At 52.6% G+C, this 21,526-nt stretch overlaps 1 protein-coding gene across 4 annotated transcripts in view; it reads right to left on the reverse strand.

The window, feature by feature from the left end:
- Positions 1–2,107: 2,107 nt before the first annotated feature.
- Positions 2,108–21,526, reverse strand: part of cul9 (cullin 9) — a 28,655-nt gene continuing 9,236 nt past the window's right edge. For 2 of the 4 annotated variants that reach the window (XM_004575304.6, XM_004575308.6), the window contains exons 5-45: positions 20,856–20,997; positions 20,594–20,784; positions 20,069–20,255; positions 19,772–19,984; positions 19,503–19,695; positions 19,097–19,298; positions 18,830–19,020; positions 18,559–18,755; positions 18,327–18,475; positions 18,161–18,249; positions 17,845–17,950; positions 17,547–17,774; positions 16,091–16,181; positions 15,451–15,622; positions 15,264–15,369; positions 15,090–15,185; positions 14,844–15,019; positions 14,302–14,429; positions 13,807–13,992; positions 13,536–13,565; positions 10,695–10,837; positions 10,435–10,617; positions 10,193–10,350; positions 9,920–10,118; positions 9,675–9,846; positions 9,438–9,583; positions 9,210–9,336; positions 8,926–9,131; positions 8,590–8,846; positions 6,755–6,872; positions 6,412–6,660; positions 6,181–6,321; positions 5,944–6,108; positions 5,313–5,476; positions 5,125–5,218; positions 4,966–5,040; positions 4,577–4,687; positions 4,373–4,490; positions 4,159–4,292; positions 3,449–3,540; positions 2,108–3,357 (exon numbers count right to left, since the gene is read on the reverse strand). In XM_004575304.6, the coding sequence (XP_004575361.2) occupies positions 3,135–3,357; positions 3,449–3,540; positions 4,159–4,292; positions 4,373–4,490; positions 4,577–4,687; positions 4,966–5,040; positions 5,125–5,218; positions 5,313–5,476; positions 5,944–6,108; positions 6,181–6,321; positions 6,412–6,660; positions 6,755–6,872; positions 8,590–8,846; positions 8,926–9,131; positions 9,210–9,336; positions 9,438–9,583; positions 9,675–9,846; positions 9,920–10,118; positions 10,193–10,350; positions 10,435–10,617; positions 10,695–10,837; positions 13,536–13,565; positions 13,807–13,992; positions 14,302–14,429; positions 14,844–15,019; positions 15,090–15,185; positions 15,264–15,369; positions 15,451–15,622; positions 16,091–16,181; positions 17,547–17,774; positions 17,845–17,950; positions 18,161–18,249; positions 18,327–18,475; positions 18,559–18,755; positions 18,830–19,020; positions 19,097–19,298; positions 19,503–19,695; positions 19,772–19,984; positions 20,069–20,255; positions 20,594–20,784; positions 20,856–20,997 (6,348 nt within the window). In that variant the 3' untranslated portion in view covers positions 2,108–3,134. The remainder of the gene's footprint in view (positions 3,358–3,448; positions 3,541–4,158; positions 4,293–4,372; positions 4,491–4,576; positions 4,688–4,965; positions 5,041–5,124; positions 5,219–5,312; positions 5,477–5,943; positions 6,109–6,180; positions 6,322–6,411; positions 6,661–6,754; positions 6,873–8,589; positions 8,847–8,925; positions 9,132–9,209; positions 9,337–9,437; positions 9,584–9,674; positions 9,847–9,919; positions 10,119–10,192; positions 10,351–10,434; positions 10,618–10,694; positions 10,838–13,535; positions 13,566–13,806; positions 13,993–14,301; positions 14,430–14,843; positions 15,020–15,089; positions 15,186–15,263; positions 15,370–15,450; positions 15,623–16,090; positions 16,182–17,546; positions 17,775–17,844; positions 17,951–18,160; positions 18,250–18,326; positions 18,476–18,558; positions 18,756–18,829; positions 19,021–19,096; positions 19,299–19,502; positions 19,696–19,771; positions 19,985–20,068; positions 20,256–20,593; positions 20,785–20,855; positions 20,998–21,526) is intronic. The other 2 variants (XM_004575305.6, XM_004575306.6) reach the window with 2 other exon arrangements.

The raw sequence follows: 21,526 nt of genomic DNA on the forward strand, positions 1-21,526 counted from the left end.
TCGGGTGAGCCTGACTGCTGAAGATATCTACCTATTCGGAACCATGGTAACAGGGTTCTGGCTGATTGGAGCTGGCTTGGCCCTGACTTATCGAAGAATTAAGGAAGCGGAACCGGCTGTTCAAACCCCCACAAGGCTGCCCGCTGGGATTGAAATGATGGGAGAGGCGTGAGTTTCTCAAAATGGGCTCATTGAGTCAGCACGGAGAAGATCTTGGAGCTTACGGCTGCCGTGAACACTCAGAATAAGATCTCTGAGCGCAGACTGGATGACATCTCGGGGAGGCTCACTGCCGTGAGTTCTCAGAATCGGCTCCTTGAGCACAAGAAATGACAACATCACAGAACGCAAGTATGGCGAAGCTCGCGGCGCTCCAACGGGAGATAGAGAGACCAGTGTTGGACTGTAGAACTGCTTTGAAATTCATATGAGTTGTTCGCACTAAAGTAAAAAGCACCATCACTTCATGCGGAGACCCTCTCAGCGCCAGCTGCGGTCTCAAGGCTGGAGCTGAACAACAACACCCTGATAACGACTGTGTTTAGTCTGTTCCTTCCCATTCCATGCAAGGCCACCTGGGTTGGCTGGAAGACTGTTTACTTAGCCTGGCAGGGAGGAGGACACTGTCTCAGCTGAACTCTGGACACACACACACTGATATGCACACACTCATCCCCCCTCCCTTTCCAAACGCCTTCGATGCTTGTGCCCTCCTGGGAACACGGCAGGTCTGAGCCTGCGCTGGAATGGTAGCGCTGGGCAGGATGGCTGCTGTGTTTGCTTCGGATGACTCCTCACCCCCCACCCGACCCTGTGGCTTGTCATGTGTTCCATAATGTTGTGCTGTGGACATTTATGTGCTTTTTGTGTAGAGGAGTTTTTTTGTTTCCTGTTCTCATGCTGTCCTCCCAGGAGCCCAGCATGAGGTCTCTTTTTTTTCCTCTTGTACTTTCCTATTGTAGTGTACATTTCAGTGTTTTCTTTCTGTAACGCTACCAATCTCCAACCTGTATCCCCATGTGATGTCTGTGTAAGGTGTGTGTGTGTGTGTGGGGGGGGGTGTCCTATTTCACTGCAGAGCAACCTGCACGTGGTGAATAAAGCCTTGATTGATTGATATCGGACTCCAGTTTGTGCATGTAAATGGAGAGTCCTCTTCACACACTGAGGTTAATTATGGAGTTCCACAGGGTTCAGTGCTAGGACCAATTCTGTTTACATTATACATGCTTCCCTTAGGCAGCATCATTAGAAGACATAGCATACATTTACACTGCTATGCAGATGACACCCAGCTCTATCTGTCCATGAAGCCAGATAACACACACCAATGAGTTAAACTGCAGGAATGTCTTAAAGACATAAAGACCTGGATGGCCGCTAACTTTCTGCTTCTTAATTCAGATCAAACTGAGGTTATTGTACTCGGCCCTGAAAAGCTTACAAATATGGTATCTAACCAGATTCTTACTCTGGATGGCATTACCTTGGCCTCCAGTAACACTGTGAGGAACCTTGGAGTCATGTTTGACCAGGACATGTCCTTCAACGCACATATTAAACAAATATGTAAGACTGCGTTCTTCCATTTGTGCAACATCTCTAAAGTTAGAAATATCCTGTCTCAGAGTGACGCTGAAAAACTAGTTCATGCATTTATTACTTTAGTAACGTTCCACGAAACAGACTTATGTAAGTTTTCCTCCGTTCTCATATATTAGGGTGCAAATACAGCAGAATTGCTGATGGGTACAAAACAAGAATGGAACAAAAAATAATTACAGAATAACAGTGGGAGTGCCAAGTATCCTAACCCTCTCTCTCACCTTGTACCGCACCCCAGGAAACTGGGATGTGGATCTTGTGGTTAGTGGACGACCTGAGGAAGTCACGACCTCACAGGTGAAACCTGTATCATGAGATTTTACTCTTACATTCTCTCTGCGTGATGTGGGAGGATCCTTGGTGTCCTCACAACACTAAAGACTGACAAGCTTTGAGGTTAAAGTACAACTGCCTGAATCTCCCCCATCCCCCCCCAAAAAAAAAAATACACTGAAGACACAGTTGGCATGTAATCTAATTACATTTGAAAGTAACTGAAGAGTAGCAGAAAAAGCTTTTATTTAGTTTTGCTAGCGGAAGTCGCTCGACTCCAATAAAGAAACCAGAAAAGCATCTCAGAACATCAATAATATGAATATAAGATCTCTCAAAATTACAGCAAAACTGGAGCTCAGGCGACATCCCAGAATCCCGCAGGGCAGGAAGTCGTCCAACAGCGTCAAACGGAGCAGGGGACAGTCTTTGCTTAGCAAATGAGAAGCGATCGCTCGTTTATTGCAGTGATACATTAGAGATCAGTTCTGCTCGACCCATCAGAACCATCAGCATCGATTTTTTCAGATGCATAGAAACCGCAGACTCTCAGAACACATAAAAACCTCCAAACACGGAGACAGGAAGTGAGTTTCTTCACTCACTAACGAAGGCAACGTCCGTCAAACGCAGAACCGAAGGCAGAACGCGATGAGGAGGACGAGCGAGAGCCGGACCGGCAGTCCGACTCCGGGGCGCCGTCCGGTTTCTCACCTTTACTCCTCAGGAAAACAAACATATGATTCAGGTGCGGAAGCAGGACCGAGGCCGGCCGGAAAACAAACCAAAATCAGAGCCGGAAGCTCCAATCAGAAGTCGTAAAAATATCACGTGAACTATTTTTCTGAAGGGAGGAGAAAAAGGAAAACCAGCGTGAACTGGTTTAAACTGGTTTAAGTCAGCACAAGTTAAACTGGGGTTAACCAAATTAAAACAAAGACCTTTGAACTAATCCAAACGGGCTCGTTCTAGTTTTAAAGAGCGAACAAACAGGAAGTGGTCACGTCAGGACGTAAAAATCTTTTTTTTAAACTCAGAGCTCGTTCCTGATTTTGACCCTCGCCTGCTTCCGTACTCTGAATGCAAATACAGGAAGTGAGATACAGAAGTGAGAAAGCGGGTGCAGCTGTGTTCGAGATGAAGGAGGACGTCTGTCCCAGCGCCCTCGCAGACATCCTGAGGTGGCGTTGGATGGCGGTGCAGAGGGTGCGGGGTCACGGCCGCACCTGGGTCGCCCTCAGGCTCTTAAACCCGAGTCAGTCGAAGGGGCTGAAGTCCCTCTCCAGGTTCTCGGACTCGTCGTCGTCGGAGAAGAAGTCGTCCTCGTCGATGTCGTCCTCGTCGTAGTCCTCGTGCCACTCTGGGACGTACTCTTCATCGTACTCGTCATCGTCATCCTCTGCTTCGTCGCCGCCCTCCTCGCCCGTGTAGTTGTTGTTGTCAGAGTCTCCGGAGTGGGACGCCCGGTCCGACTTGGACCTGCGTGAGAGAGAGAGAGAGCGCGTCAGTGTGTGCACATGCTCAGTACGCACCTTCAACCTCGCTTTACGTTGCAGGAGGCGTTACTCACACTTTGTTGGCGTCGGCGTGGTTGGACAGGTTGGAGGACTGAGTGGACTCTGGTTCCTGGCTGCCCTTGGACTGGTATCCAACACGGAAGTCCTGGAGACAGAAACAGGAAGCAGTGCAGCGATGACATCACAGAACATCCCATCGCATTTTGTCAGGAGGTCAGAGCAGCGCCCTCTGAAGAAACAGCTAAAGAAGCTTTTATTTTGATAGGTTTTATCGTTGACTGAGGCTGCTGACTAATGTGGTCATGACACGACAGCGCGTGGAGGCGGAGCTCGCCGTCACAGCTCTGACAGTAAACGCTGTCCATGGTTTACGGGCCGTGTATTTTCTGAGAGTAGTGAACGCGTCTGCCTCAGAAATAAAAAGTTCAGAGTGAAGCGACTTTGCCTGCGCCGTTCTTCACATGTAAACGCCACCGCAGGAAGTGTCAACAAATCTGCAGCACCAAACACGCTGAGCCACCGCCGTGGCGAGATCTTTTTAAAGCGTTGGATTTAATGTCAAAGACTGAAAACGTGCAGAGCTAACTTTTTACAGCGTGCATGGATTTTCACTCCGCCCCCTGCAGGATCATCTAAGCCTGTCAGAGGAATCGGCTCTGTGATGTGGGCTGAGGCGCATTCCCAGTTCTGTCATCAGAGCCGTAACGCTCGTCGGCTCACCAGCTCGGTCTCACATAGACCGAACTGGTTCTGGAGCGAGTACCTGGGTGGAGTGCTGGAGGATGGCGAGGAGGCGCTCCTGGATGCGGCGGATCAGCTCGAGTCCAGTGTTCAGGTGTTCGGGTTTCAGCAGCCGCACGCACGAGGCCAGGTCAGTGCACTGCAGCAAAGTCTCCTCTGAGGAGAGAAAACCAGCAGACACACCAGTGAGACCAGTTCACACAGGCCTGACGAGGATCAGAGGATGGGAGCCTCACCCAGCAGGATCTGCAGAGCGTTGGTATGCAAGTCCAGAGCCTCGGTCTGCTGCTCCATCACGTCCATCTTCTCCGTCTCCTGGTTGTAGTAGCTGTACACGCAGGAGTAGGCCAGCACCTGCAGACAGAGCGGAGGGCACGGTAAGGACACGCTCCGACCTCAGCGGGAGCGGCTGAGGAGGAGGAAGACGACGGGGACGATACCTTCCGAGCCTGAGCGAGGACTTTACAGGCGTCGATGACGAAGGTCAGAGACTTCATCTGCAGAGCCTCATTGATGGACGACACTTTGTTCTCCAGGTTGATGGCAAAGTCCTGCAGACACACACACAGACACCACCCGGTCTGTCAGCTACGTCACTGTGTGATTAAATACAGCGGCAGCCTTAGCCTGGAGCTATCCACAGTATTTTCAGACCCCCGACCCCTGAGCTGGGCCGGGGGTTTCAGCAGATGCAGGTGTGGGGTTCATTTGAAGCGCCTACATCACCTTGAGTTATCGCATTGACAAATTTATACTTATGCGCTCTTTGTACTGACTGCACGGCCTGTAGCGGGCCACAGCGGTGCTCTTTGATGGTCTGTAGTCATACCTTGGCCTGATGGTGGAAGGTGCATCTCTCGTTGTAATCCTGGAACTTCTTCTCCTGCCGCGCCGCTTTACTCACCTGCAGACAGATAACACCTTTAACACACCGTTTGCCGTTCTGATTGGCTGACTTGTGTAGTCACATGACAGCATGTGGACCAACCATGGCAGAGCAGTTGTAGTAATCTTTGTGTGTTGGTTTCCATGGTTTCAGGCAGCGCCAGCAGAAGCCATGGTTACATTTGGCACAGGTCATACTGAGGAGAGAGGTCATCGACATCACCGTTACCAGCACGTCTGTGCGTGTGCGTGTCTGTGTGTGTGTGTGTGTGTGTCTGTGTGCGTTCGTACTGCAGGCAGCCTTCGTTCTTCTCGATCTGAGCCTGGCAGCTCGGGCAGCGTTTGGAGATTAGCTTGGCGAGGTGTTTGCTCTGAGCCTCCATGCTCATCCCTTCGTAGTAACCGCCGTCGTCCATCCACTGGGACATGTGACTGCAGCTCGCTGGGTAGTGTGCCTGCAGGAGGGGTGGGGGGAGCGGTCGCATGTTTACATACCTGGCCTTTAAACGGTTTAACGCAGCAGCGGTCACCCGAAACCCAGGTGCTGCGACTACAACACACAGACTGTATAGAGAAGATGGACATGCACCCACTGGTTTCTGTGCTTCGTTTGGTGCGATGAGCAAGAAGGTCACCTGACTATGGAGCCGCTCACTCATTGGCTAACGGGATTTGACTGACAAAGCATCTGCCAACAAGGATGCTCTGCATAATCTTCATGTTTTATTCAGTTAGACCTGGAAGGACCAGATCAGGTGACCAGGAGACTTTAGCCAATCAGACGTCAGGGGAGTTGCCCCCTGCTTGACACTAGGCAGAATGCAGGTTTAGGTAATCTTTTTATCCATCTGTGGTAAAACAAGGTTCCCGTGGGAACTACAGCTTCACCTATAAACTGAAAGCATGTAAGGTGACCTCTGACCTCAGGGAAGTTGCAGCTGAAGCAGGAGGACCAGCAGCACTTTGAGCAGGTCGCCATGCTGCCCGTGTTCTCCTTGCAGAGGATCTGATCGCAGCCCTGAGGGTTGGTGCACCACGTCAGGTTGGAGCAGCACTCCACGTAGCCTCTCAGCAGGGCATTCTCATACTGCGGAGAAGGAGGAGCTTAACACCCATAGACGGGACAGGCAAACCTGAGGGTGGTCAGGTGGTGTGTTACCTTGGCGATGGTGTCCTTGTCAGTGAGGACGCTGAGGAAGAACTGGGAGGTGGGCTGAGCCTGGCAGTCTGTGATTGGACAGTTGCAGTTCATGATCAGGTTCTGCTCGATCCTCGCCGTCAGGTACTCCTGCCAGCACGACTGCACGACACACACACACACACACACACACACACAGTCAGACTCACGCCACGCCCACGGCAAACATCAAGAACTGAGAGCGGCGCTGACCCTGCAGCAGTAGTGCATGCAGCTCAGCGAAGGCACCAGCTCCATGCCGCAGCTCCACGGGCTCAGGCACACTGGGCAGGTGGAGGCGGGGCTCGGCGGCGTCTGAGGGTTCAGGAACTTGAGTCCGGCAGCCACGATGATGGCGTCAGGGTCGTCGGTGTACCGCTGCACCACCAAGTCCACGTTCCACTTACAGTGAATGAGGAGGTGCTCGGCCCGGTCCAGGTCCAGACTCAGCGTCCCCGCAACCTGAGAGGACAGAGAGGTCATCTAACGCACCTGAGGGGGTGGAGACTACGCCTCATGAACCTCTGACCTCACATACGCCTATGCAGCATCTCACCTGTTGAACCGTCCTCTGCATCAGCTGACGAACTTCATCCTGCGTCATCGTGCGACCCATCGAGAAAAGAACGGTATCAAGAACGCCATCCTCGAACTGCCGCGGCACAGGCACCAGACTGCAACACACAAACACCTGAAACACTCACACGCTGCAGGAGGACTCTTTGATAATCAATGAATACGATTATTTTTTAGTTAATGTATCAGTTTAAGACTCTCCAAACTGGTGCTTTTACTTTGAAAACTCACCTGGTTTAATACAGGTAACACTGACTCACTGCCCCCTCCTGTGGCACACAGTGGTATTGCACCTCGCTCACATCGGTGTTTAACATTCAATCTTAGTTCAGTTTTTATTTCACAGTGAAGAAAACTGGGAGTCATTTCGTTGAATGACTAACAAACGTAAGAAGCAAAACGCCTCCAGCTCCAGACCATTTAACAGATGGCACCGAGACAGCGCCCCCTGCAGACCAGTCAAACTTACACTGTTTAAAAAAGTAAAGGCGTTTGTGAAGGTTTACGTTCTTTTGAAAGTCTCCGTCTCTGATGGCTCCCTTGTAAAGAGTACGACTGTTTGTGTAACCTGTGCTGGGACAGGAGTGTGCGCCTCCACCGACTGCATGGCAGTGAGTGTAATACCTGTAATCAGCATGTGCGCTCCTCACACTCATTATTCAGTTTCTGGTCCTGACATGTTTTGTCTCATTGTTATCACCCTCACCGACTCTCATAGTCAGAGGAACGTGGAAATGACCCACGGTCTGACAGCAGCCGCGTCTGTCCATCGTTTCATTCTGCCGCCTCTCTCATTCGCGGCGCTGTCAACCGTAAGGGCCGGACCGGAACACGTGCAGCTGATAAACAGCTGAAACCAGCCGCTGCAGGAGAGCAGCTCAGGTCCTGATACCCTCACAGTTTAACGTGGACGTGAAGCGCTACACGCAAAGCCTCATTTACCCCACGGAGCCCCGCCCTCAGACACTGACGCAGGTGCAACTGTCTGTGAACCTGGGTTGAAGAAATAACAGCTTCAAGACAAAGCTTAAAAGGTTTGACATCATAATGTGCCAACCACACAACGTCATGCGCCAACCTGACAGAAGATGGCGCTACGCCTGTTTTTAAACCCAGGTTCACAGCCAGCGTTACAGCTGTGAGAGCCTGAGGGCTCCGTGGGCCTGCGTGTAGCGTTTCACGTCCTCTTTAATCCAACGATGACTTGTACGCACAGAGACGAGCTCTGAAGAATCACTGCAGCTCAGTTTGATCCTCATCAGTTTATTTGTCAAAGGTTTGCTCGTCAATCAGCATTTTAAATCAGAACAAACAAAATCAGCGTTTAAACTTCATTTTCTTCTTCTCCTTAAAGTCGAGTTCGGCTTCGGTGTGATGTGAACAGATGTCAAAGATGTCAAAGGTCAAACAATATTTACAACATCGTGTCTGATCTGTTTCAGCAGCTTCGTTTCACAGACGTCCGATTTCTGATCGATCGGCCGATCAGATAAACGTCGAGCCGATCAAAATCAATCGAAATTTACAGCCCATTCGAGTCTGTGGCCTCGTTTGAGGCTGGCAGACCGCCGCAGGCCCCAGCACCGCCCTTTTCTACAACTGCATTCCTATTGGATGATAATAAAGACAAAGTGCTATTTAAAAAAAAAAAGCTGACGTGAGTGAATAAAATAAAGTCAAAGAAGAAGAAATGAGAATTCTTCTGGTTCAGAAACGCCGTCTGTAAAACAAAGCGCTCTCCTGGCTAAGCAGGGCGTGGCTTAGCTGAGACTGACAGACTGAACCCACGTGTGAAGTCAGAGGTCGCGGTCACACCTGATGTCGGCCCGGCTGTTGGAGGTGGCGTCCTTCCCGATGTCGGCCCGGCTGAAGGAGAACTGGGCCTGGCCCTTCTGCGGCGTGGACGGGTCCTCGGGGACGAACTCCACAATGTGCGGGTTCTCGTCGTTGCGGCGGATGCAGCCCTTGCTGATGACGTGCATGATGCAGGACAGGACATCGCTGGTGCTGCAGCTGAAACGGCCCGAGCCCGGCGAGCGCGACGCCTCCTGCTTCTGACACGAGTCCAGCACCTGAAAGAGAGCGGCGCAGGTCAGAGCCTTGACATGCCACCACGGGCTTTTATTTTGAAGGAGGCAGGCAACCTCTGACCTTGAAGACGAGGTTGTCGATATGCATCTCCTTCTCCTGCTTCATGATGTGGACGATCAGGCAGTAGATGTAGTTCCTCTTCCTCTCCAGTGTGCCCGCCGCGTCCTCGTCCACGTTCAGATACGTCTGTTTGGGCAGCAGCCACACGGACGCCGGCGCGCCCTCCTGGCTGCGAGACGCCACCTGCTCGTTCAGCTGCAGCACACCTGATGCAAAGAGATGCAAAGTCAGAAAAGACGGACAGCGGTGCTGACACACGTGTGCGTTTGTGAGGCGGGTCTGACCTCGGGTGGGGTCGTCTGGGTGGCTGCAGGTCAGCGGCCCGCCCTCGCCAATGAGAGGCAGCAGAGCGTGCAGCAGCACGGTGGCGGAGAGGCTGCTTGCCTGCAGCAGAGCGTCAACTCGAACCTCCTGCAGACGCACAGAAACACAAACATCACACGTACATCAAACTACGCACTCACTCCTCCAATGCCACAAACGCGGCGGGCAGCGAGACCACGAGGACCTACCTGCTGGCTGTTGAACTGCAGCAGCATGAACATCTGCAGCGTAGAGACGTGCAGCGTCCAGCCGCCGAACTGCAGCTCGGCGTGCCCGAGCCACGTCCACTGCAGCCGCCGAGGCTTGGAGTGGCACAGACCGTATATGGACTGACCTGCAGACAGGAAGTAATATCCGTCAGTTAGCGTGAGGTAATACTGGTTGCTGTTGGAAATAGGGGTGCTGATGTGGGTGGAGGTGCTCACTGTGGGTGTAGAACTGGGTGAACTGGTTCAGGTAGGAGCAGAGCTCCAGGGGGAGGTGCTTCGCCGGCTCGTCCAGGTAGCAGAGTGAAGAGACGGCCCAGCAGCGCGGCGACAGAACCAGGACCTGGACCTCCGCCTCCTCCTCCAACTCCGCCCACTCCTCCTCCATCACCTGCAGAAACAAGGACACACAATGAGACCCTGCAGGCGGCGATGGGTACCTGGGGGCGGAGCAGACATGCAACCTGGTCGTGCTCCTGCAAGCTGCGGTCCAGCTGCTGCAGCCGGTACAGGTGGAACTCCTGCTGCAGCTCGGACGACTCGCTCAGGTTCTTCAGCATCTGCTGTGGGAAGCGGCTCGGGAAGCAACTGCCGATCTGCTCCGCCACGGCGTGCTCCAGCCACACGTTCCCCTGAGCCAGCAGCCGGTCGCCCAGATAGTACCTGCACAGAGCGAGAGACTGTGAGCGTTAGAGACGCGGGAGGCTCGGCGCAGCACGGCGCTCGTGTGATCGCACCTGTAGAAGTGCTCGAAGGTGCTGGCGAGCTCCAGGCCTGACAGGAAGAGCATCGGCTCCAGAAACTGCTGCAGCCGCTCCAGAGTCTCCACACAGCCGGATGCCATGCCGCTCGCCTGGATCATCTGATCGATGTACTGAGCGAAGCGCTCGCTCACCTGCGTGCAGCAAACACAACAACGTCACACCGTGCACCGAGAACACGAGAGCTTGGACGGACGCGCAGCGGCGCAGGCACTCACGTGCATAGCTCTGAGGATGGAGAGCTGCAACAGGGCGGTGGAGAAACCGTGCCGCAGGGCAAGGACGAAGGCGGTCTGCTGGCCAAACAGCTCCTCCATGGCGTTCTTCAGCCGAAGGTAGAGCCGCCGATATCGCTCCACGAAGTCCGGCAGAGTGCAGCTCGCCTCCAGGAACTTCTTCACCTGAGGGGAAGGAGTCATGTTTAGCTCATTAGCATCTAAACCCTCAAACAGGAAACAACACTGAACAGCTGACTCACCTGGCGTTGTACCACTCCCTGCCAACAGAGGGCGATGCCCGCGATGCTGCTGCTGCTCTTCACTTTGGGTTTGGCTGAGGACGATGAGGAGGAGGAGGTGGAGGCGGCTGCGGATGCCTCTTTGTTCTTTCCTTCTTTACCATCTGCAAGAAGACGACATTTCAGACGTCGGATTTGGGGAGCGCACGCTCGCCGGCGATGAGTGACGGGGAGGTGAGATGAGAGCGCGACAGCCACAAACGAAAAGTGAAGCCGAGCGTCGGTCCTTCTTTTCCCACTGAAAAGAAACCGCGTCAGGGACTGCGATGGGAACAGGAAGTAAACAAAGAGCGGCCCAACTGAAGGAAAACGAGATGGAGGACGGGCGCGTCTGAAGGAAGCCGAATGTTTCAGTCGGTTCAGATGAGGACGAGGAAGGTCGCCGGGCGCCGCCTGCTGGAGGCATTTCTAACAAAAACGGGTGCTTTTGGGCTGCCTGTCAGACTCCTCCCCCAGCATCAGCAGCTACAAACTTGTGTCAGCAGCCAGCAGGGGGCGACACCAGCTTCCTGCCCTCATGTGGACGCATGAAATGTCAAAGCGTAAAAACCAAACTAACAGGGTCCGACTGCAGCGCCGCCGCCCTCTCAGGCACGTTTTAGTTGCCTCTGCTGGTGAGGAGGGGGTACTGCACCAAAACAGAGCGCCACACCACCGTTTAAAAACCGAAGGGTTCACTTTAAATCCGACTCACAAACAACAAGCTTCACCTCCTCTCAGTATGTTCTGATCTGACGGACAAACAGGAACAGGCGAGTCTTTGATGTTTCCTTTGTGAGGTTTTAAACAGCAGACGTGTAAATTCAATGCAAATATTTTATCTATTCGTAACACGGCTGTTCACACCGACCGCATCACTGTGCACAACGAATCTGTGGCATTTATTTTTCAGATCAAGGTTGATGTTTCAGATACGCATAAACACATCTGACCCATCAGATGTATAAACACATCGGATTGGTGCTGTTGCTCAAAACGCACGCCGGTGCTGAAGACAAACCGACCCGTTTTACCTCAGACGCTCACCTACACCTGCTCAGAGTCACTCAGGTGCCAACAGGAGCTCAAACTGCTGACATCCTGAACGTCTTAAAACCATCACGAACACCCTGAAACACTAAGAAACCAGCGTGAAACCATCAGCTTCGCTGCGGGATCAAACCAGGAAAAAAAAGAAAGAAAGAAGAACAGCCAATCCAAATTAAGTAGCGCAGAGCCGAACCAATCACAGCGTCACGTGACTTGTTACGTACAGCACAAGTGCCAAGCCGCACACGTGTATTTGTTTGGGAAGCAGCCAGCCGCCGTGCCGCCGGGTGATGGAGGAAATGAGTGTGCCGACTAGAGAAATCAACCGAGCGTGACCGAAGGTTACCGAAGAGAAAACAGATGATGGTTCCAACGCCGGAGAGATTGTCCAACGGAAGAGCCACAGAAGCTCCGTAGTGTGAAGGTATTTCTGCTATTTCAAGTCAAACAGAGCAGCTGCACTGTAAATGTGCCGAAAGCAAGTCTGGAAATACAATAAAGCGGTGCAGCTCAGTCTCTGACTGGAAGCGCTGATTCGTCATTCGGCTTTTGTCAGACTAAAGTAACTGTTAAAACTGTTTGAAAAGCTCAGCTATACAACAAGGAGAGATTGAGAATTTCCTTTTAGTTCTCAGTTTATTTGATATTGACAAAAGTTAGTCAGTTTTGTCTGTTCTTCTGTAAAACAAACTAAGATTTATTTTTAGAATTAATATTTTGTTTCTAAGTGGAATTGACAGTTTAGTCTGTTTTGTTTGTTCTGTTTTGAAACTTAAACGCTTTAGCGGCTGTCTTTTGTGTAGTTTGCAATATTTGCCTTTATTTATCTGAAAAAGTCTCGTGTTCCTTAAGTACATCTACCCTGTTGAACTTATTATGGGAAATAAATATTTAAATAAAAACAAGCTGCTGATTATTTCACATTTTACTTGTGAGCAACGGCACATTTAAATCTTACAAATATAGTTATTTGGCTGATATCGTGATAGATATCGTTATCGCCTGAAATGAAAAAAACATATCGTGATATGAAAAAAATCGCCCAGCTCTACTTTCGACCCAAGTTGAAATTGAGACTCAGAGTCGCTGCATCTTGTAACTGTGTCGTCTTAAATTGGTCATGTGATTTTGATGCACCGAGGTGTCCATCGACCCCAGAGGTTTAAGCTCCGCCCAATCATCAGCTCTGTGGGATGTTTGAATGCCGACAATGATAACCAAAAGGACGACACGAGATCACCGTTTTTATGGAGACTGAAATCTTTTTAAACTCTCCCCATGAACGACCTGCGACGGCGTCCCCGTGGTCTGAATGGCGGGTGGTCACCCTCAGAAGTCGTCAGGTTGAGTCTGCATTTTCTTTTGTTCAGGATGAAATACGACGGCATTACGGTCCAACCCGGAGATGGCGGACGAGCTTGTGTTTTGCTTTTGTTTCAACGGCGGGAAGAAAAGTGAGATCGGTCCGACTCGTGCCGACCCTGACGTGCACTTTGACCCCTTGGACCTTCAAGCCCAGCTGTTTTTTTGGAGTCACAGGTGAGTGTGAAGCACGGCTGACATCAAGCAGCCATCATCGCCCTCACTGTGAGGTCACTTAAACTGTCCTCACAGTCACCGTGACGACGCCAGACTCAGACAGGATGGCAGATCTGAGACTGCGGCCGAGGTCAGATAAGAACGCTCGACCTGATTGGCTCAGAGAGGAGGAGGGAGGAGGAGCGCAGCTGGACCCTGGAACAGACGTGGCCTCTGAACTTTGCTCTTACTTACTCTTCAGCTCTTTGCTTCTGTTGAGACCTTCTGGAGACAAAATAAACTCCTTTAAGTTATTAACATCCACAAAGGGTCAAAGGTCAGCTTTTAAACACACATTGCTCCTAAAACAGAACTTCCTGTTTGTATCATCAAAGATCCTCTGACCCCGACCACCACTGACACCTAAAGACAAACTAATGCACTTTAATCCCAGGATCAGACAAACCCGACAGGAAAAACACGAGGAAGCTATCACAATAAAAGCCACGAACATGCTCCGACTCACTGGATTTGACGGGCGGTTTGAGCTCCTCGCCGTCCACTCGGCTCGTGTCCACGTGGACCAGCAGGTGCGTGAGCCGCCTCACTCGGGAGTTAAAGATGGTGGCCCGACTCTTACAGCGGCGAGGCGCCTCCGAGTTATCCAGATATTCACTGAGCAACCAGGACAGAGGGCTGCACGCAGAGGATTCTGGGAACACACAGACATCGGGCCGCTTTAACGAGGTCATAAAATAAAACATCAGAATTCAAGAATTAATAATCTAATCAACGAGGACGACCTGCGGCTGTAACGAGACAGGAAACCATGTTTCTACAGACACGAATCCAAACGCTTCGATCAAATCAACAAACACAGAAAACGAACCTCAAAATACATAATACAGCAAGACAACGTGAACAACTACACACAAAAACCACAACAGATATATTCATGAAGACACGTGTGTGTGTGTGTGTGTGTGTGTGTGTGTGTGTGTGTGTGTGTGTGTGTGTGTACCTGTGATGCTGTGAACGATGGGGGTGATCAGAGCCTCCCAGCAGGTTCGACCCAGGGCTTCGGCCGCCTCTGCGTCCGACAGGAAACGATCGGCGAACATCTGCTCATGTCTTAGAGCGCTGTTCAGTCTACACACACACACACACACACACACACACACACACACACACACACACACTTTTCCAGATACTTGTACTTGACTAGATGCAGTAATAGAGTATTTACTAGTACTCTAACAATATTTTCAGTGAGTATTTGTACTGCAGCCGTTCACCGTCACGACTGAAACGCCGTTAGAGCGGCTTGGCGAGTTTCTCGTGGTTGCGCAGACACGCTCACAGCGAGCTGGACTGTCATTGGACACGCCCACAGTCTGAGTACACGTGAACGGTTTGCATGTAAAACTTTGTGCTCTAACGTTTCCTGCATCTTTGCTTTCTGACACGCCGTACTTTACAGTACTGTCACGTCATTTTAACAGTATTTCCTGCAGTACTTGTACATGCTAGAGAGCGGCAGTACTCTGTATGCAGTATTCATACTTGTTGAAGAGCTGCAACAACTGCGTCTTGTCCTCCATCACCTCCTGACACCAGGTGTGGGCCTTGGTGCTGTAGAACAGGTAGGTCCGGCAGCACAGCTGCTCCTTGAAAACGGGCCAGAACGTCGGCTTCGGACCGAGAACCTCGAAGCCGTGGACGCGGGTGTCGATACCGCCCTGTGACAGAGAGGGAGGGGTCAGCGAGAGGACGGGAAGCTAAAGGAAGCTGACGTGAACTTGGTCTGACCTGCTGGCACCGCTTGACCCTGATCTGGACGATGGGCCAAAACCGGGTCATGTTCTCCAGCAGAACCACGCGGCTGGCCGACGGCGGCACGTTCACCTGCGGAGACGCAGACGGGACAGGTGAGGGAACGCTTGGAGCGAGCGCAGCACGAATTGTATGGAGACTCGCACTCACCGTGTTGAGCTCCGTGTTGATGTTGGTGGGCTCGTCTCCCCCCAGGACCAGAATCCGGGCCGGCATGTAGCTCGAGTCCTCGCTGGCCACCAGGATAGCGAGTTGCCTGAGCGGAGACACAGACTGTCAGGTGTCAGCGTTACCCGAGTGGCGGGAGTAGACAGCGAGGAGCTGGGGCCCCGCCTACCTGATGATGACGCCTCTGTGCATGAAGATGTTGATGAAGTGCGAGCCGGTGCAGCCGTTGGACTCCCAGTAGGTTTTCGGGTTCTTGTCGGTCAGCTTGTTCGCTCGATGGTGATTGGACGACACCTCCACCTTCTCCCAGCATTTGTCCTCCTTCAGCTCCACGCTGGACCCTGGACGCAGCACAGACAGTTAGAAGCACACCTCCCCCAGTGCGCCAACAGCCCCTCCCACTGCAGATCTAAGGTAGAAAAGCACCACCCGAGGGCAGCGTGAAGCGGCTCTGCTCACGGAGCTCAGCGAGCTGTGAAACCAGAGCGACGCCGATTATCAGCAGCCTCTGAGGAAACACACCACCTGATGCCACCTCCACCTGTGACACTCAGGGCTGGATTTAAATCTGCACCAACAATAACACACACTGTATATAAAAGATGGACATCTGTTCTCCAACCTACAGTGAACACTGAGGGGGCGGCTCTGACTGTCACACTGCATGCTCATTGGTTACTGAGACGCCAGTCTAGAGCGAGCTACGCCCGTTTCGCACGGCGGCGGGTGGCTGCCACGCCTAACACTCGACCAGGATTGGACGTTCACTATTCTTTTGTTTTGCGGTGAAACGTCAGGATTTAACCAACCTTGGCACAGATTCCTGAGAAACACGTCGAAGAAGGGAATGTTGATTGGCTGGTGGCTGCGGCGGTGCTCCTCGATCTGCCCCAGCACCATCTGACAGGAAACGGGAAGACGTTACTTTAGAATCAGAATACTTTATTAATCCCGAAGGAAATTAGGGTTACAGCAGGCAGCACGCTAATGGCGCATGCGCACTTACAAAGGAACCTTCTGACCAACTTTACACAAACATCACACTGGGGAGACATGTCAGAAAGGTAGGCTGATAGGAAAAAAACAACGAAAATACATAACATGAGGTAAGAGGAGGAGAAAAAAAACTACTCAGACTGAGCTCCTAGTGGGAGAACAGTTTGATAACAGAAAAAACACCTCAGCACAAAAAGCACATGACTATCAATACACCATAGAAACACAAGACAAGCAACAGGGGCGGGTAAAGGGTAAGAGAGAGCCGGTGTAGGCAGCGCATCCGGTCCTGCAGCATGTCTGCGCTGGTCCAGTCGACCGCCATCTTCCCTGGTAGGAGACAAGCATCGAAGGCGTTTGGAAAAGGAGGGGAGATGAGTGTGTGCTTATCAGTGTGTGTGTGTGTGTGTGTGTGTGTGTGTCCAGAGTTCAGCTGAGACAGTGTCCTTCAACACAGCTCAGAACAGCGAACAGCTCATATGAATTTCAAAGCAGTTCTACAGTCCGACACTGGTCTCTCTATCTCCCGTTGGAGCGCCGCGAGCTTTCTATGATGGTATCCAAACTTACGTTCTGTGATGTTGTCGTTGTTTTTGCTCAAAGAGCAGGTTCTGAGAACTCACGACCGCAGTGCACTTCCCCAAGATGTGATCGATCGCTCAAAGGTGTTGTTCGAGCGAGCCCCTCCAGATGTAATCCAGTTTTCCACTCAGAGATCTTATTCTGAGTGTTCACGGCAGCCGTAAGCTCCAAGATCTTCTCCGTGCTGACTCAATGAGCCCATTTTGAGAAACTCACGCCTCTCCCATCATTTCAATCCCAGCGGGCAGCCTTGTGGGGGTTTGAACAGCCGGTTCCGCTTCCTTAATTCTTCGATAAGTCAGGGCCAAGCCAGCTCCGATCAGCCAGAACCCTGTTACCATGGTTCCGAATAGGTAGATATCTTCAGCAGTCAGGCTCACCCGAGCCCAGACTTCACGTTGCGAAGGGGTGTCGATTGCATTCAGAGACAGTTGATCCAAGCCATAATTCTTCTTTTAGGTTTTAGAGAACAGACTGTGAGAGTGTTCCAGGGAAAAGTAACACAAAAAACACGAGACTAGACAAGGACACAAGAGGCTAAGCAGGGAAGCTAAGGGAGAGGAGGAGGAGAAAAGTGCGACCGCCTTCGCTGAGAGCCAAAGACGAATGTTTGCGTTTGAATCTTTACGTTTGCTTTCAACCGAGCGAGGGTCGTCTCCAGGTGACAGAAGCCCCACCCCCGTGTACCTGGATGCATCCTGCGAGGACGCTGGTGGTCATCTTCTTGTAGAGGCTGGCGTACTTCTCGCAGTCGGTGATGAGGTCTCGGAGCTCGGTGACCAGCAGCAGGTTGGTGCTGTGCTTGTCCAGTGCCTTCACCAGCGCCTCCTTGGTCCCCAGGCGGCACATGACCACGGCGTAGTCTTTGTTCAGAGACGCCAGCCGGTACAGGAAGCGGATGAAGAGCTGCACCACCTGCGGGAGGAAGCGGGAGGTTAGCGGATGTTGGCAGCTTTACCTGTGAGCGCGCTTGGAGCTAGCTGACCTCTCTGTCATTGATGAAGGCCGTCATGGAGGACAGGCAGGGCTCGATGCTCTCGTGCCACGGCAGCACGTCCTCCTGGTAGTTGTCCAGGAACTTGTTCAGGATCCTGCGGGAGCGTAAAGAGCCAATCAGACAAGAGCATCCTCATCAATATTAAACATATTACATCCACTCAGGAAGAAGCTGCACAACGTGACTGAGCTATAAACGTGTGGCGGCGGTGGGAGTGCACACCCCTTTACCAGCACCTGTTGCACCTGAACGCAGCATTTTGATCACTCATCATCAAGGTGAGCAGGGTCAGAGGTCAGCATACCTGAGGATGGACAGCTGGACGGCCCGATCGCCTCGGTGCTGCTCAATCAGACGGACAAGGTCCTGGTAGGTGTCCCGACTGTGAGTCACCTGCACGGAGACGAGACCCGGGGTTAGAAAACACACCTGCGGCGCGTGCACGTGTGCTCATGCGTGCGTCACATCACCTGGCTGCGCTCCTCCTCCAGCTGTGAGGCGTCGTCACACAGCAGCTGCTCCAGCGTCTGGATCACCTCCTTGGTGGCCGTCATCTCCTTCAGACTGACGACCAGCATCTGCAGCTCCGTGTCCTTGAAGTCGAGCTGCTCGCGGCTCTCTGAGCGCGCAGGTTAACAAGCACGAGTTAAAATTAGCACAAATCTGAATGGACTTTGGCGGGAGTGATCAAAGCGTGCATACCTTTGCTCTCCAGCTTGTGCACCATGGAGATGTGGTTGAGCGCAATGATGGCGAGCATGGTCTCGGCGCGGGACAGACTCAGACACTTCTTCAGGACGCTGGTGACGTCGCAGGCGACCAGCTGCTCCGCGAGGCTCTTGTGGTTGGAGATGAGCATGATGATGACGAGTAGCCCGTTCCTCACCGACGGCACGCAGCTGCACAAAGAAGGCAGTGTCAGAGCGGCGAGCACACGGCGTTAACTGTACTCGCCGAGCCAAAAGTCACTCACCCTTTTGTGGTCAGCATGAGGTCGATGGCGGCCGGAATGGCGTCCAGCAGGCCTCTGGAGCCCTCGGGCGTGGCCGAGCCGATGCTGGCAAAGATCTCCAGCATCATCTGGGTGCCTGACTCTGAGAGCGGCGGGCTGCTGCCTACGCTGCGCAGGTCATGTTTACTGGCGCCCGTGATGACCTTCAGAGTCTGAGAGGGGGAGGAGCCAGTCAGGAATCATTTCACAGCAAAGCGGCAGATGAGCAATGACCAGAAGTTTTCTCACCGCCAGCGCCAGCTGCTGCACATGCACCACGCCCGAGAACTCCTGCATGCAGGACAGGATGGCTTTGACCCCACCCTCGGTGGCGAAGGAGACCCTCCACTCATACTTGAGCATGAGGAGGTGGGTCAATCGGAGCGTGCTGACGACCACGTCTTTGGAGGCGGAGCCGAGCAGCTCCACCAGCAGCTTCAGCACTTTGTCCCTATGAGAGTAACACGCCGTCACCTTCTACTTCCTGCCAAACACTATCACAACCGGCGCCCGCCAGCGCAGCAGGTCAAGTTTTTACGGTAACGCCACAAAGAAATAAGGTAATCTGACCGCGTTTGTGACGAGACTCCGCCCACATACCGAGGGTGAAGGTTAACATCGGGACGACACAGGAAACCGCTTGGCGGTGTCTCACCGTACAGTCTGGGCCGAGTCACTCCTCGTGGCGTTCTTCTCCTGCGTCCCCTCCACCAGCCGGGTGAGGAAGAGGACGGCGGCGAGCTGCTGGGTGTGGTCTGAGCCCGACCCGCCCTTCTTCAGGACGTCCACCACCTCCCCCAGCTTCTCCAGCACAGTCTTCTTGCCTTGCACCCGTGGGTTGTTAAACACTGCAGGAAGAGAACACAGGTGAGTAACAGCTCGCTCCGATACCTGAACCAAGTCTGGAACAGGCCCCGCCCCCACCTTTCATCTTGTCCTCCAGGTCGTCGGGGTATTTGCTGACGTCCTCTGTGGGTAGGTCACTCTCCGTCTCCGAGTTGCAGCAGCCAGAATCCACAGGAAGCTCTTTCTTGGCCTTTTTGGAGACGGAGCCCATCGCTGAGGACGAGGAGGTCGAGGCAGACGAGAAGCCCTGCCCTCCTCCGCCACCTCCACCCAGCCCGGACGAGCTTTCAGCTGCAGAGACGCACAAACGAGCACAGTGAGACAAGGGTGTGTCGAGGACGCGCCTTACGAGAGGCGTGTTGTTTGTTTTCTTACCCAGCAGCTCTTCGTCCTCTAGGCTGGCTCCGCCTCTCTTCAGGTAATGTTTGGTGAAGGCGTGGGAGCACAGCAGGTCGCCGAGGCACGACGACGGCAGCTTCTGCTTCAGGTAGTGCAGCAGCTTCTTGGCCACGTCTCCGGGCACCGACAGGCCGATGAGAGACGAGTCGTCCAGCTCCGCCTCCTGAGGACAGACGTGGTGACAATCAGGCTTTTCAAACCACAAACCCGGATCACATTTCACCGCAGACAAGCCAGGCGGCCGCCATCCCGCCCTCAGGCTCAGGTTGTACCATGTGACTGGGAGGCGCCCTCGCTCACCGTCGCTGCGATAAACTCTGCAGACTGATTTTTATTTTCAGAGAAAGTTTCAGCTTCTCGCGCAGCGACTCTTATCAAAGGACATCAGGTGATTTAGCGGCACTCTTACGTCACAGGCAGCTGACGGTCAGATCCTCTCACCGCAATGATCCGCCTCCCCGCGCTCTGACTTTAAACCTCAAAGACGAAGGGGTCTCCTACCTGGTCGTCGAGGCTCTGCAGCAGGACGCCGTTGACCTCCTGCTGCTGCTTCGGCTCCAGTTTCTTGATGAAGAAGAGGATCTCCCACCACTCGGCTCTGCTCAGAGTGACCGGCTCCGTGTTCAGACCCTCGGACAGGTAGGGTAGAGAGTAGAGACCGCCGGGAGGCTTCGAGAAGAAGGTCTGGCTCACTGAGAGAAGAAGAGACGTGCTCAGACTGCGGAGGAAAGCAAAGGAGCAGCGGACGGTGCTCGGCTCTTACCTGCTGAGAGTTTGAGCGTCTCTGTCAGCGAGGAGGCCTTCTCCTGTGTCTCCTTCTCAGCCTGACTGCTGCTGCCGCTCCCCAGGATCTCCACCATGTGCCAGTGGACCCAGTAAGTCCTGGACAGGGAGTTCCAGTACACCTGAACACAGCAGAGAGCGGGTCAGAAGCAGGCTCAGGTTCACGCTGATCCGAGTGCAGTTTCTAACTCAAAAATAAGAGCACGAAATGTGGATGCAGCTCCGTGTACTCAGAGTGCTTTTATTCTGAAAGTATTCACAGCATTAAGCAAGCAAGCAATTTATTTATATAGCACTTTCAGATCAGCTGAACACTTGACATGCCAAACATGATACATTGAACATGTTAAAGAATAAGAAAAATAATAAAAATTAAAAAAATTAAAATGACATTTAAAACAATAAAATCAGGGTCAGACTGTGTCATAAGCCAAGGAGTAAAAATGGGTTTTAAGATGCGTTTTAAAAGTGGACAGTGAGGGGGCCTCTCTAATGTGCTGGGGCAGAGAAGGCCCCGCCCCCTCTGAGCTTCCTCTTGGACCTGGGTACCTCCAGGAGCAGCTTGTCAGCTGACCTGAGAGACCTGGGGGTGAGTAAGGATGCAGAAGCTCAGAGAGGTAAGTTGGGGCAAGACCGTTTAAGCATTTAAAA

The sequence above is a fragment of the Maylandia zebra genome, linkage group LG13 (assembly GCF_041146795.1).
Source record: "Maylandia zebra isolate NMK-2024a linkage group LG13, Mzebra_GT3a, whole genome shotgun sequence".
NCBI lineage: Eukaryota > Metazoa > Chordata > Actinopteri > Cichliformes > Cichlidae > Maylandia > Maylandia zebra.